At 38.6% G+C, this 15,907-nt stretch overlaps 1 protein-coding gene across 3 annotated transcripts in view; it reads right to left on the reverse strand.

Annotated features, from left to right (window-relative positions):
• Window positions 1-15,907, reverse strand: part of LOC114479812 (netrin-G1-like) — a 91,937-nt gene that overhangs the window by 63,776 nt on the left and 12,254 nt on the right. For all 3 annotated transcript variants that reach the window (XM_028473697.1, XM_028473698.1, XM_028473696.1), the window contains exon 2: window positions 14,475-15,060. In XM_028473697.1, coding sequence (XP_028329498.1) covers window positions 14,475-14,720 — 246 coding nt within the window. In that variant the 5' untranslated portion in view covers window positions 14,721-15,060. The remainder of the gene's footprint in view (window positions 1-14,474; window positions 15,061-15,907) is intronic.

A 15,907-nucleotide genomic window follows, 5' to 3' on the forward strand; every position in this document is an offset into this window, starting at 1 on the left:
CAAAACTGGGGAACCATGTTACAGTTCTATGTACATTTCTACACATATGTAGTTAACAATGACTAAAATATGTTTCAGATCAAGATTTCCCACATTTTACCATTTCAAAAATGTTAAAACCCTATTTTTTCATTGATTAGGAATCCTAACAAAGTAATAAGGTCATAAGAGAAGCTAACACAAGAGGAAGGTTAGCTTTTATTAGGTTATTTATTTCAGGCTCAGTAATTGTAATGAATTGTAATTGAACTTTAGTGATTGAGAACAAATTTGTAATTGACTTTCCGAGGATAAACACGAATTGTAATTTAATTGTGATTGGAAAACATGCTGGTTACTGTAATCATAATTAAATTGTAATTGAACATGGGTACATGGAAAACAAAAATCTAACTGAAAAATGTATGTGACCCCAACTCTGAAAGGGACTCCACTGGTTTTACAAAGTTGGCAAAAAAAAGGTTCTAAATGTACTGATTAGTAGATCTTTGCTTAAAAAAAACCAAAAAAAAAAAAAAAAAAAAAACCTGTTATGCACAAGTTTCATTTTATTCACTTTTAAAGCAAAGCATCACAGATTGATGACGTGTAGTGGTTTAGCATCTTCTGCACTTGCATTCAGACACCATTGTTTACGTTAGTAATCAGTAATCAGGAGTATTAACAAAGGAAATGTGGTCAATTCTCCAGGGACTCTCCATCCCCAATAGGACAGGAAGTGAAGAATTCCCATCAATAGTCATCAGAGCCTTTTTTTTCAAATTTAAGCTCATTTGTATGTTCGATATCTATCTTTCTGCCATTCAATGGGTGACATAAACATTCACAAAATACCCTCCTACATTCCTAATCTCTCTCATTAAACATCTTAATCTCTTCTTAAACACTCCCATAACGTCATGTTTTATCACAAAAAACTAAATCTTTATTCATTTCAACTCTTTAAATGTTCTTAGTAACTAACTCTAGAGTAAAAAAACAAACAAAAAAAAAAAACCTACAATTCCAATATATAAAAGTACTGCCGATATCAAATAAACCGCTTTGAGACCAGAGCAGCTCAATTCTCTAATCTCACCTCCAATCCCAATAAGACAATTCAAAGAAGAATAAAAAAGGATGAAAGACCAATACTGTTGTTATCCCCAGACTAGCAGTTTGCAGACAGGCTGTTCTGAAAATCAATGCAACATTGATTGAGACTGGCTAGATTCATATAAGCACCCCAAACTTTCATAGAGAAGTGATGGTACTCAGAGGTGCCCACTCATTAAGAGGTCACTAACTCAGCTTTTCATAATGAGATCCCTGGGTCTTCAAGGAGAAACAGATAAAAAAATATCTGATAAAAAGGAAAAACCGGAGAGAGCACAAATGAAATTGCTGCATTGTTCCCCAGTGTGTCAACTCATCTTCCAGCTTTTCAATCTGCATAGTTATTAGAGGCCTTTATTAATTTCAAATGCCAAAGCCAGGAATAAAGAGTTACTGAAATGTCATCCCATCAATGAGAATATGATAAAATCACACCAGCCACTTTGGAGAGGAACAGCTTCCCTTTTGTAATTTTTTATTCCCATGCACCCCTCCCTCTCTTCCTCTACAGCAGTCTCTTTTACTCCTACTCAGCGATCGATACAGCCTGACAACATGATGGCTGGGTTTCCTAAGGGAAGGTGGGTCGCAACAGTTGCCCGTTATCGCAACACTATTTCTCTTTCGCAAGTCTTTAACTTTTAGCAAGGACTTACAAAAAAAAAAAAAGAGAAAAAGAAACCCCAAAACCTAAATATATTACTACCCTTTGGGTGTTGAGCTTTTTGCTACTTTGATATTTTAGAAGAAGCACAATGAAATTGTTTAATTCTACCACTTTATGGACCCTGGGGAACATGCATTTTTTTTGCTGTACTATAGTAACGTGTAATTGCACATGCACTACTATAGGGGGCAGTGGCACTCAAGTGTGTGAATGTGCGCTGTATTAGAGCCCATAGAGCAGGGGCTCCCACACCTTTCAGATTGATCATTATACACCACAGTGGAAGTCAGAACCTTACAAATATAATTATGATCATTTACATTCTTTAAATAAGGGTTATTATGGTCCAGCAAACAACATAATGTTAGCCATCGGCCTTCTATGATGTTGATGCACCCTGTCAAACACTAAGGCAGGAGCAGAGATGTTTCCAGCTTTATGGGGGGGCCCTTTTAAAGATGCTGTTTCTGGCCCCCCAGTTTGCCATAAATAGATTGACTTTGGTCCCTTAGTGGAGACAAGTGGACATAGAGTTTAGCTTGAAGAAGTTTTACCTCCCACCCTAGAGGCTTCTATGACTATCAACTAACTCAGAGAGATTATAGAGTCAACACTATAGATATAGGACGGAGAGATTGTGTCTCCACTCCCCTCCTTTGTTCAGGGTGGCTCTTTGTGTAATACAAAGATGGCTTTTTTTTTTTTTACACCCTTCTCAAATCATCTATCTTCTCTCGTCAAGATCTGTACATTGCTGTCCTCAGAGAGGGTCCTGTTTCCTTTAGAAATATATCAACTGCTGAGTCCTGACCTGAGGTGAGTACTCTCCTGTGTTGGGCCCTGACCTGCAATTTTTGTCAATGCTCACTGCAGGGGAGAGATATATGGAGAGATTCGTAATCCATTATTGATCCACAAACTGCTACTTTTTTACATTTGACCAGCAAAAAGGATACAGTCAGGACAACCCCTCATTGAAAATCAATCCATATCATGCATTTTTCACCCATCTCCATTTGTTCCAAGAACCTCAAAAACATAGTATATGAGGTTTATTTTCCCAAACTCGCCTGTTTCCCAGTGTTAAAGTGACTTCCTGACCAACGGGCTGTTTGCTACCTGCTAATGCATATTCATGAGTGGGCGTGTCTATACACTGACTTGCCTGTGAGGCTCTTGAATGACTCGCTCTGAGGCAGATCAGTGATCACCAAAGCCCATTACAGTAAAACACATGGTTATTTAAGCGGCTATTGTGTGAGTCTGTCTCAGCGCTGTGTGTGCTCATCCAGCAGCAGTCAGCAGCTTCAAACACTCACCAGAGTTTTAAGCTACTAATTCACTTTCTTCTCCTCCTCATCTTTAAATACAGGAACAGTGCATTTAAGGTGATAATCATTTGTTTATCACCTCAACCGTTGGGTCGCATTGGGTCACGAACACGTCAGATCAAGTCAAAGGCGACACAATGTCTGCTCCCTGAGTGCCTACACTGCAGCGTTCACCGTGGAGGCGCGGCACCGGCAGCAGGCACTTCCTGGAGGGGGCGGTTCATAATGCTCGTGACGTCACTAGCATTTCAGAGGAGGGCAGAGCAGCAGCTCAGAAAGCAGGATTTATGAGGATTTCTCAGAGATGCAGGAAGGAAGCCCAATAATACTATGGAGGTGTTTTTGATACGGAATTAACATTGTAACAAGGTTAAGAGCTAAAAAAAGTTGATTTGCATGACATAGGACCTTAAAGAAAGGTAGATTTAACTTGATAGATCTTTATTGACAGCTCTGGGATATATTATTGGGGTCCTCTTGTGGCTGATGGGGCCCTATGCATTTGCATAGACCTACCAAAGGGGAAGAATGGCAAACACTCCCTTGATTTAGATTTTCAGTCTGAAATCAGACAGTTCATTAGACAAATTACTCAAGATTACTGATTTATTACATTTTCAACAGCATGTATCCAAAAAGTTTTTCTGGGGATAACCACGTATTTATATCACAGCTTTTGATTCCTCTCTTTTATCATTCTGGAGAAGAAATAGACAATTGTTGAAGTCTTTATCCACAAATGGGGAACATAAGCAGCACATGTGAGTTGGTTATTCTACACAAATAGCCCAGTGTTTCCTATACTTGATTGCCCCCATGTACCCCTGAGCCTTTTTTTTCTTATTGCAAGTACCCCTTAGCTCATGTTATACATTATTTATTTGTGTCTGTAGGCTTGTCTAAACTCTTTCCTGTGCCTCGTCAAACAATAACCTTGAATTTAGGCCATTTTGTTTATTTATTTCTGATGTTTTGCTCGTTTTAAAATTTGAACTTCACTTTTTGGTGTGTTTTAAAGAGTTATCCCAAGAGTTATCTCATCCATCAAATTATTATTGATGGATGAGAAAAAAGTCTAGATGCATATAAAAAATCTATAATGTTAAAAAATAAACTGACAAATGTTTCTGTGTACCTCCTGAAAGATGTTCAAGTACCCCTACGGGTATATGTACCCCAGTTTGGGAAGCACTGATATAGCCTGCAGCGATTCTCAACTGGTGGGTCGGCACCCATGGACCTGTACTGTGTGGGTCGCGGACAGCTGGTCAAAAAAAAAAACAAGAACCCAATATCTCTCATGTTATTTTGTCAGGCATGCTGTGAAATGCATCTTGCACAGGAAAATATATTATATATTTCCGGGTTCCACTGGATATACATTTTGAATTACAATTGGAAGTTTATGTATAAAATGTATACTTTTTGGCAACATTAGAAAGTAATCTTTCCAAATACTGTTCAAATTTAAAAACATCGCATCTCTAATGATAACCATAATCTCATTTTCAAACAAACAAATGCTGTTATGAAGCCAATATATGAATGTATGATGTTTAAAATGAAGAAAAAAAAACTGTGGCATTCAAGTCCCACTGGTGGCCCCTAACTTGGCTATGCCTCTGACATCCCTTTGCATGATGATGAATGAACATCTGTCAACATCACCAGGTAGTCACACTTTGACTCTACATTGTTGCATTGGAGCTGAAGCCCTTCCCAGGTGTAATCATGTGCATGGTGGTTTCCAACCTAGACGGGCCACCAGGAAAAAACTTCCCTCTCCAACTGGTTTTATTAAAATCTTTAAACTTTGCTGTGATTGCATATCATTCTCTCTGTCTTGTAGTCTGTGCTTCCTCCTCCATCCTCGCTGGCTTTACCATCCTGCAGGGATTTTTAATTGGAGCTACAAATTCCTGAGCTTTAGTTCTCGGTTCCACCTGCCTGCAGTTTAATGATTGTTTATTCTCTGTCTTGCACTTTTAGTCTTTTTTTTTTTCAGTTACCTCAGATGAGATGGATGACTGCTACCTCTGACTCTAGTTTGCTGAATGTTTCTTGCTTTCTCTTCTGACTTTTTTTTGTATCACATTCCTCTTTGTTTATGATTCTCCTTGTATTACTTTGCTGCAAGATATATATAACTAACTAAAACAAAACAAATTATTGTTAAAGCATGAATGCACTATGGTAAATGATAATTCGCTTACAGTATGCAGTACAGCGTTTTATACCACACATTATAGGATGTACATTTTAGGACATCCTCAGGTCTCAGAGTGAAGTATCAGGAAAACCTCCATCATTTATCAGACCAAACCCATTCATGTCTCACACCAAATGTGTGTGTTTCCATGTAATCACCATTGTTTTTTGTAAACAATTTTCAACCCGTTAAAACAACACAAATGACACATTTGCTATGTTTTTGAGGTCACACTGGCATCAGATGTGGATGAGAACCACTTTTGGATAAAATACAGGGACACTGTAGTCCTTGTGCTGCGTTACACACCGAATGCGTCTTCTCTGGCACCGCGCAAAACATTTCATAAGTTTCGCAGGATCAAAAAATGTCCCCATTCGCTTCATATGCGCGTTTGAAGCGAAGCCCCGCCCACCAGCGACACATCCAACTCGGTGAGTTTCACTGCTTGCTGAAGCGAGGAGATGCGCTCTCTTTTCTCCTCTCATAAACATAAACCTCCAGTGAAAAAAGCCGGTGTTATTAGCGGCTAATGCTATGCTAGCTCAGTGCCGACTTTCACAGATGAAAACTACAGAGAGAGCTTTTACCTGCTACTACCACCTCCTCGCTGATTCTCCTCCACGCCAAACCCTTTCTAGTCCGGTCCCAGTTATAAAGGTCATGTCATACAGCTCCAGCTGCTCACACACAGCTTCTACTCCATGGTTGAATGGGTGAACAGACCAGTGTCCGGGTTGAGGGCCTGAAGTCATCGTCAACAAAGAAAAAGTCACAGTTCAATATTTTCAACTTTTGCGAATGTGCAAATGTGCGAATATGACAAAAATCTGAAGCGCGCTCGCACGGTCAGGATCAGACCGCACTGGGCAGATTTTGCCTCTGGGCAGCGTCTATCTATTGACTTTATATGTAATCTGATCGCACGAACATTTTGTGAATGGTTCAGAATAGATCTGAACTAATATATCTATGACGTGAGAAACATCAGTGAAAAGAGCTTGATAGAACGTACAAAAAAACAAAAAAAAAACTATGTAAATACATTTTCATAAAACATGAAGTAATAATAGAGATTCTGTGTTGCTATAACTATCCATACATTCCTGAGTAACACATAAGTAAACAACATGTCAGGTTTTCATGCATCAATGGAGAGTGTATGAAATTGGCCTGTCAGTCTTTATTGATGCTTTAATATTTTTTTTTAAATCACATGTAGTCTTTCATGCATGTTGTGATATGTGTTCATTTGAGACAAGAAAAAAAAAAAAAAACTTTCAAATGCTAAGCTGTGCAGAGAGACTCCGTTCCATTTCTTTTTTTTTTATAATGACGCATAATGCATCCATCTTTGTGTTTACAACCCTCCAAGAATTAGCCTGTCAGATCCTGAGAAGTAATGCCAACATATCTGTCAAAGGCGTACCTCATATGAAGCATCTGAGCCCTACATGTTCAAACAGATATTATGCATCATCAGCTGACAGACAAATAAGGACAGGTAAATAATAATAATAATAAAAAAGGTAGGAGACAAAAGAGATGGCAGGCGAGTGATAGACAAAACAATGACTCTCCCTTCTTCTGGAGTCAGGGGACATGTTGCATGTCATCTCGGTGTCTTGGTACGCAGTGGTGCGGTGATGATGTGCTGGGCAGTGCCAGTTCAGAACAGAGTCAAGGGCAACAGGGTGACAGCAAGTTAAACGCTCCAACTGTTCCCTTTCCCAAAACAAACATATGAATGAGTGAATTTCCAGTGGAGAAAAAAGAGTGCAGGGATCAAAGAGGGGCAATGACAAGTTTAAGGTTGACCTCTGCCCTGCAGTACTTTCCACTGTCTGGATATCAACACTTAAGCCCTAGTAACACAGGATTAGTTTTACCTAGGGACCACATGCGATTTGTAATAATTGCGAAGAATGTCTGTGATGTGTGAATCGGCCATGTCAGTCATTTGTTAAGTAAAAATGACCTTCTATATTTTGCTGAACTCCGAGGTCATGTGATAATACTAATCCAACGCGAATAGGCATCTTTGTGATTTGGACAGAAATGGACGCGATCTGGTGCGTGATTACGCGTTGTTTTGTTTCCGGTGTCTGAGTTAAATCCTAACCCTAACCTAATCCAATAAACTAATAAAACACATGTCCATTTGAAAACAAAAATAAACAAAACTGAATTATTATTATTTATTTTTAGCAAAAATTCATTTTCCGGTAGTGCGCATGCACATATATGCTCATAATCCATCTCAGTACGAGGTAAACACAGGCCGTGACACCGGGACACATTTATTTACTTTTGCTGAAGAATGGAGGTTGCACTGGAGTGTTTAGAAAACCTTTTGGGTCCCGGGCCAGCAAAACCTTATCGGCCCGTAACGTACGGCATCAGAAAGAGAAGGAGCAATATCAGAAGCAAATGGTGGCTCACGTCGTGCTTTGCACTGTGCGGTAAGAATCTTTTCTTTTTTTTTTCTGTATGTAGCCTTCTATTTAATACAGCTGGCACGCGCTAGCAGTAACACAGCACTGAGCTGTGGTCAAAAGCCTGCAAAGTTGTTTTAACATCAACTCACACACTTTAGAGACACATTTAACTGTGTAAATAACCCAAAAACTGTCTTCATTGGTATTAGAGCCTTTGATTTATTTTTGTTTTAGCATAACATCTTGTGGAAAGCCAGATTTAGCCTCCATCCTAGCAATCCAGAATGAATTCCAATCTTTGATGATAGTGGTCTTCTGTCTGTGTTTTTATGCTTCTTTGATGATATACATCAGATATGGGCAACTCTATCACAGCAAGGGCCCCAAAAATGTGTTTGTATCTGATCCCAGGGCCACATGATCAACATTTATGTCAGAATTAATAATGAGTGATCTGAGCATTAATACATATTGTGTGTTCTTGTTGTAATTTTGTGTATTTTTCTGTCATGTTCTGCATGTATGTTGTCCATTTGTGCATTTTTGGGGTCATTTTGTGTATTTTTGTTGACAGTGTGTGTGTCTTTGTCTTTTTTTGTGTTTGTGTTGTCCTTTTGTTTGTTTAAGTGGTTGTTGTGTCTGTCTTTGTTGTTATTTTGTGTATTTTTTGGAATTTTTTGTGTGTTTTTGTGTACCATGTGCATTTTGCTGTTGATTTGTGTTTTGTGAGTTATTTTATGTATTATGTTGGGCTTTATATTCCTTCCAACTTCTTGAAACACAATTTTTTGGGGATTTGTTTTTTTTTTTTTTTTTGATATACGGTTTATATGACAATTTATTTTCGCATTTCAGTTCATGGATAATCTAAATGTGTTTTTTTGCTGTACGGCCCTATTTACTGTTTACTGCAATCACAGGAATTTCATGTATATCATGGAATTTACCTTCTGAAAGGGATATAGCTACATGACACATGAGCATATTTCTTTAAATACATGTTTTGGGAGAATATCACTCATTTTCATCACATTATTCTTCTTCAAGCAAGTAGATGAATGTATAGCAAGTTCAGCACGACAAACATGAAATCCTGCACAAAATCTGATGAGATTTGAACATATTGTTTAGTTGTGCACTTCCAAAACATAGAAAAATTAAATTTGACAATGATTAATTAATGAATCCCTACTAAGCTAGCCGTTGAAACATAAAAAAACTGAATCAGGAATTTTTTTTAATGGATGTTCGATGGCCCTATACTTATTTACCTACAAATATCTACATTATTTTGTTTAATGCGGAACAAATCTGCCTTTTTAAATGACTGATCCAATTTAACAGTCAAGATAAAATAAACAAACGGACATCTAATCTCGCTCAAAATCCCGTGATGTAAAATAATGCATTGTATTGTTTGAGCATGCACATTTGAAGCAGAGAAAAAGACAAATCACTAACAAGAGTTAACCCCGTATCAAGATTTTCGCCACAATTTAGGGAAGTTTATACAAAGCCCCAGACATCAAATGGTAAAAAAATAATTTTGTGGCTAGCGGTTAGCGTGGCTCATTGCACAAATTAGTATTTCGTGGCCACAAATTGGTTGTTTTTTTTCCATCATGTCATATTTGGGTCCCCATTAATTTAGCTACGCCATTGATTTGGGGAAAGCCGAATCTGTAAAAAATTCTAAATATTTATATAAAACATTTAAAATGAGATTATTATCTTTAATAATTAAATGTAAAATTACTCAGCCCATTTAAGTGACTGATCTAATTTAACATTGGCTGGTTTTAATAAAATGGCAATGAAAGTGGTGTGATTGCTATATAGTCAATTATTGATATAAAACAATAAAAATAAATGTTCATTTTTAGGTCTGTTACAGCTGTAAATAGACGTGTTCTCTCAATTATTTTACCGCTTATGTTCCTGAAAAACAAACATTCCATCCCTTTAGTCTATAAACATTCACATCAGTTTTAAAGCGTATTCAAGCAACAGACTGAAAGATCACAGTGACGTGTGTCACTGCCAACAAATATAAATCCTTTGCATTGAGTATCAGGGATGTGATGGTCTTTGAGCAGATTAGAGGAGTCTTTGCTTCCCTTCTGTGTGGTAAAATTGCAGCCAAGATTTCAGGAAGAAATCAAAGAGCTCCCCATCTAAAAAGACCATTACTGAATCATCGTGAACATGTTTACACAACTGCCAGTGTGACGTGGTTGGATCAACTGAGTCATGTGAGCAGATGGAACAAACTCAATCCTAACATCCATTCATTCAATAATAGGCAGTGTTGTGCAGTCAGGGTAGGCAAGGTAGGTAGTGCCTACCCAAGGGTGAATTGATATTTTGATTATTTGTTTTAATTATAATATAACCATAAATTATTTATTTTTCAATTTCTGCTTTTCATAGCCCAAATGACTAAACATTGATATTTCCTGGTACGGCAGAGACGCTGCACTGTCTCGCGTGCTGTAAGGCAGGAGGAGGTCACACCCCCTCCCAAAAGCACATGGCTGCTCTGCTTCTGTTCCCATTGCGTGTTTTTATGTGTTTGCGCATGCGCAGTCAGTTCCCCAAGATGAAAACCATTTCATCCAACCATGCTATGCTAAATGCTCTATGTACGTTCACAGTGCATTAGTGAATTGATCTAGCGTGGCCGCTGCAGCTGCTACGTTCTCTAGCTAGTGGGCGGGATAACATTACAGTCAGGATGACAGCGCTAGAGACGATAAAGAAACTTTCTTTTGAGGAAAAACAACAGCTTTTAAAAGTTGAGAGTTACCAGAGCTTCAGCAAAGGTAAGGTCAGAAAATTTTTGGTACTTTCTACTTTGGTACAAAAGGAAGGATTGGCTTTGTGGATGAGCCTCACTGAGGCTGTTCTGAGTTGTTGTTGTTGTCATTTTGTCCGTGTTTCTGTGTTTCCAACACAAACAACGGCTGCGCTGCCGTGTCATGAGATATATCTTGATTAACACTTAACACCAGCATAAACGAAATTGTCATTGGTGGTCTCGATTTGCAATGTGCCTACACAACCCTAGTGGTCACAGCACGTCACTGATAATAGGTCACTTCGACTTTAGCAATACATAGTCCATCTTGTATGTTTCCTACAGTTTATACCTCAATTGGTTGCAACTAAGTAATGTACAAATTTCAAACCCAACCCAACTCTGGCAGAGACAATCATCTGCATAGAACTATGTTTTTCTCGTTAAATTATTAATGCTCTGTCAAAGCCTAGTCCAATTCCCACACCAGGCATTGAGAATAATTAGATTGTTTTTTGGGGGGTTTAATGAAAATTCAGCTCCTTCTAATAACACGCCTGCCTCTTTGAAGAAATATAATCAAACCCACCGCAGAGAATGTGATTTGGACTTTAAAGAATTGAGTCTGGTAACCAAATCAGAAATAATACTCCACTGTATTGATAGCTGCTTGTCAGAGCTCAAGGTGCAATTGTCACAGTCTTTAATGTCTAATCGATTAACAAAACGTGGCATTAAATTAGAAATTGCGTTATTTGACTAAAGTTATTTGTCTTAAAACAACAGGAAATAATGACAAGAGTGCAGCTTCTTTCATATAGTACCTATGTTTCAGACTGCCTCTGATTGTAAACAATAAATCAGCCCCCGTTGGTACAGTGCGATGCATACTTGAAAAAAACAACTAAAACTCAGGGGTGAATGACTGCTCCTTAATGCAGAACACCTGTCTTCAATGCTGCTCATCCCCAAATGTCTGTAAATGTTTGGCAATGTGTAACTACGGAATCAAAAATAGTAACGTCCCATGTTTTTACATTAACTAATTAATCCAAACGAATGAGACTGGTCTCACAACTGCAGGCAACATCAGCGATTGGCTGCAGGGAGCTCATTTGCATGCCCCTCCAATCTCCAGCAAACTCTCAGGAAGCACCGACGGATAAGGTCACTGGTGTCAGTCTGCATGTGTGGGCCAACAGTGAGGGTAAACAGATCACATGCACAACAACCCATCTCACAGAGTCCATGAGGAGCCTGTGTTTCTGATCATTTGGACAACCGTTAGACGCACACCATTAGATTCAGAGAAAGATGAAAGGTCACATGACAGAATGTTTACACCAATTTTTAGCTTCAATCGACAAATCTTCAAAAGCACAATGTCATGTTTTGTAATTAGCGATTGTACTCTCAATGGCACAAACAGCAGTTCTTACAATTTTTTACCAATGGTGTTAATAGACTTAAGTCAACAAAATAAGATTTTTGCCATAACATCGTAACAGCTTCTATTATGTTGCATATCAGGTAAAAGCTCTGAGCACTGAGCTAGTATAGCATTAGCTGCTAATCACAAGGGCTTTTTTCACTGGTGGTTTATGTTTATGAGAGGAGAAAAAGGGGCGCAGCTCCTCGCTTCAGCAGGCAGTGAAACTGACCGGGTTGGATGTGTCGTTGGTGGGTGAACGCAGCCTTAGCCAATCAGGACGCAGAACAAAATGCGCGTCCATAGGCTGTAAAAAAATGCATCCAAAATTGCACTGTAGAAAAATCTGCGAAACACCAAGGTCGCGAAAGGTGAACCACGTTATAGCGAGGCACTACTATATTTAAAGTTGTTCAAGGCATATTATTGTATTGGTAACTTACATGAGCTCCATCCGTTGTCGGTCATCGTGAGTTTCCGTAAACGCTCAGGTGTGCCTTTAAATTTTGTCGCCTCAAGGAATTGTGGGTCAGCATTATCTCGTCTCCTTTGGTAAAAGATGCATCACTTTTTCCGAGGCTAAAGGAGGTTATAAAGGAAGCATTGAGCCTCGTTTCCTTAGCTTAAAGAGAATTTGAAAGCTCTTTATCATGGCCACCACTTAGACACTTCAGGGGGTTAAGTAACGGTGGATAGGAAAGGAGATCACAGGGACTAATCGGACGCAGCCTTCATTAAGACCCAAAGTGCAATAACATAAGTCAAAAACCCAGCTTGAATGAAAATGACACAATATGTTATTTTTATCAACTTATTTTAACAAAACTCATTAAAGACCATGTACTAGTGGTATACGAGTTTTACATAAAACCCTTTACATACTTATGTATATATAATATTATATTTAATCATATATTTAGCATTGAGTATAGCATTAAATGATCATTTGCAGTGTACTTTGAAAAAATGTATTTTAAATCGCTACAACAGCTGTAAAAAAAACCAAAAAAACATATTTCAAACATTAACAGTGATGCTAAGGTAATGTACATTTTCTATTAAATATCTAATTAGCTTTCAAAGGCTGACTGGGGACTGGCCCCTTTTTTCATCCTACAGTGGCATTAAATGTCTCACTGCCATCTGGAGCTGCAAGAAAAAAAAGAAAAAAGAAACTCTCTGCACGATGCTCATTTTAAATGGTAAATATTTACCAGCAGCAGATCTTTGCATGCAAGCATGTGCGACTTCTAATGAAGTCTTCAAAAGCCCTCAGCCTCCCACAGCTTAGTTTGTGTGCGACTCTAAACAAACGCAACCTGGAGTTGGTAGTGTTGATAAAGGCCAATGAATGCAGTGAATATGCAGTGCATGACAACAGGGCGAGACCATTACTGTGCCACTTTGTCTTTACAGGCACGCAAAAGCCCGACTTACTTATCTGTGTATTTTTTTGGGGATAAAAAACAATGTCCCAAAAATATTGTATTAATGACTACAAATTAGGGCTGCTCAATTAATTGAAATTTGATTACGATTTTGATTATTACACCCAACGACTACAAAAATAACATAATTGAAAAAACAATTATTAAAAAATAAATTAATAAAAAATTACATATGTTTTATTCGCTAAATAAAACAAACCCACTATTTTGGACATCTACAAATAATAAAGCTTGGCACACACATGTTATTAATACTAACTTTGAGTTCTTTAATCCGAGCACATGCAAGCTCCTCCCCTTCGCCACGCCCCTCTCAAAGCCAAAGCTTGCCTGCAGGCCAACATGAGGAAAGTTGTTGCTAGTGGTCTTGAAACATGTCAGAAGAAACGCAGCAAAAATACTTGGCAAACAAGTGGCAAGTCAAATTCTCTTCTATGGGAACACTTTGGGTTTGATCATGAAGACCTAGAGCAAAGACACATCACGTGCAACAAGTGTTTTGTTTTGTGCAAAAGTGAACATACTTGATTTTAGTGTTTGAAGGATTTTATTTATGTTTAAAGAATATATTTTATGTTTTTTTGTATAAAAAAATAACTTACCCTTTGTTTGAGAAATTGTTTGAATACTCGTGATTTCAATTAAGACTATATATATATATATATATATATCTATATATATATATATTATTATTTCTAAAATCGAGCAGCCCTACTACCAAAATTTTTGTTGCCGGTAAACTCTGAAAAGGATTAAATTGTTTTTATAGCATTTTTGTCTCTTTTCACCCTTCAAAATCCCAAACCTTCTAGAATATATTTGTACAGTGAACATTGTCCAAAATGTGTACCCAATATTGTTGCTTGTCTACAGAACAATAGGTCAAATTCAGTCTGTGTTGCATCTTGAATGTGTCCCCAAATGCACGCCATATACGTCTGTACATTAATCTCTGTTGCCAAGGCGGGGCATTGCTCTCTATCCCTGACCCAGTATGTAGTGCGGTGCTGCCTACTGCCTCATTTGTCTCTATCAAAGAACAGGCGAGGTTACAACTCACCAAAGCGCAGTACGTTTCTGGCGGATCTCCACACGTGATGTTTGGGGGGTCGAGGGCCACTCGCAGGTACTTTGTCATGTCAGTGGCTTCTGGTTGACAGGCCATGTAGTCCCATGCCAGGCCCTCCTCTGTGTAGATCTGGGACTTGCACACATCGTAGTGTCCCCAGGCTGCTGGGTAATGTTGCATAGCATGTGCTACGCTAGCGCACATAGCATGGAAAGTGAACAACACAGACCAAAGCATTGTTGATCAACTTTTGTGTACTTTGTGACTTTTAAGTGATGAAACTTTTACTTATGGTCCTTTTATCAGCATTAGCAGGTTGATAAGAGTATTGCTGAGAAATGTTCAGTTGAACCTCTTTGAACAGAATGCAAGACGGTTTAGTAACTGTGGTGACATCTTGCTACTCTCGAGTAAGCTTCCAGTTCTTCTTTTTCCTTTATTGTTCTCCTCTCTACCCGTCTCATCAACAAGTGATCATCCTTCCAAGTTTGGAAGAGTCAATGGTGAGATGTGACGACTGAAGTAACAATCCTTAAAGGTGGCCTTGATCTTCCTTCACGTGTGATTTTAGGACATCCTGAAGACAGAAGAAAGACTGGCATTAGTAAAGGGAAAAGTTTAAAAAATGTATTAGAGTACATCATAAACAAAGGAAAGTGATGTGCCAAAAGGTATTCAAAGGAGCACTATATAGGATTTAAAGCAGATTTGTGACACCTAGAGGTGCCATTTGCAACTCAGAAATCAGCATTTCCAAGTTTAAATTTCCAATCTTTACTCATTGATGCCAAGGACATCAATTGTGTTTTTCGACTGGGTTTGCTCGGAGACGGTCTCCTGTGAATATCTAACTTGTACCGTGATGTAGTGACCAACTGGTGACATGTAGGTGGCAGCAGGGCACCTTTGAATGAGAGATCACCCGTGACGGGCAGAGCTCAGAGGGAGAGGAAAGGAGTTTACGAGACAGAAAATGGCGCTACGAGAGTTGATGCTGAAGTTCCCAGCAGCTCACAGCAACTCACACTCGACCAGAGCATGTGCAGAACTAAGTGGAGTATTGAGAGTGTCGCAATGGAGAGATAAAACGATCAGAAAACGGGGCAAGCGGTGAGACTCGGCATGTCCAGGAGGAGGAGGAAGTTGCATGTGTGGGAGAATGACGGAGGGAGAGACTTGGAGGACGGCCAAAATACAGCAAGCAAAACATTCAACTCTGACATACTGTAGATAGCAAAATAATAATTCCATCAAAAGCCTGGTCTCAGTGTTGTTTTTGTAGTTTTATAGAAGGAAACCAATGTTGAGGTATTCCTAAAGCAAAAAAAATTGCTTCAAAGTCACTAATAGATTTTTTCAGAAAAAGCCGCTTTTCTCAGCTTTTTGTCACAAACTGGCGATTTGTGTGAAACTTGCCTCTATTC

Source organism: Gouania willdenowi, chromosome 17 (genome assembly GCF_900634775.1).
Source record: "Gouania willdenowi chromosome 17, fGouWil2.1, whole genome shotgun sequence".
NCBI lineage: Eukaryota > Metazoa > Chordata > Actinopteri > Blenniiformes > Gobiesocidae > Gouania > Gouania willdenowi.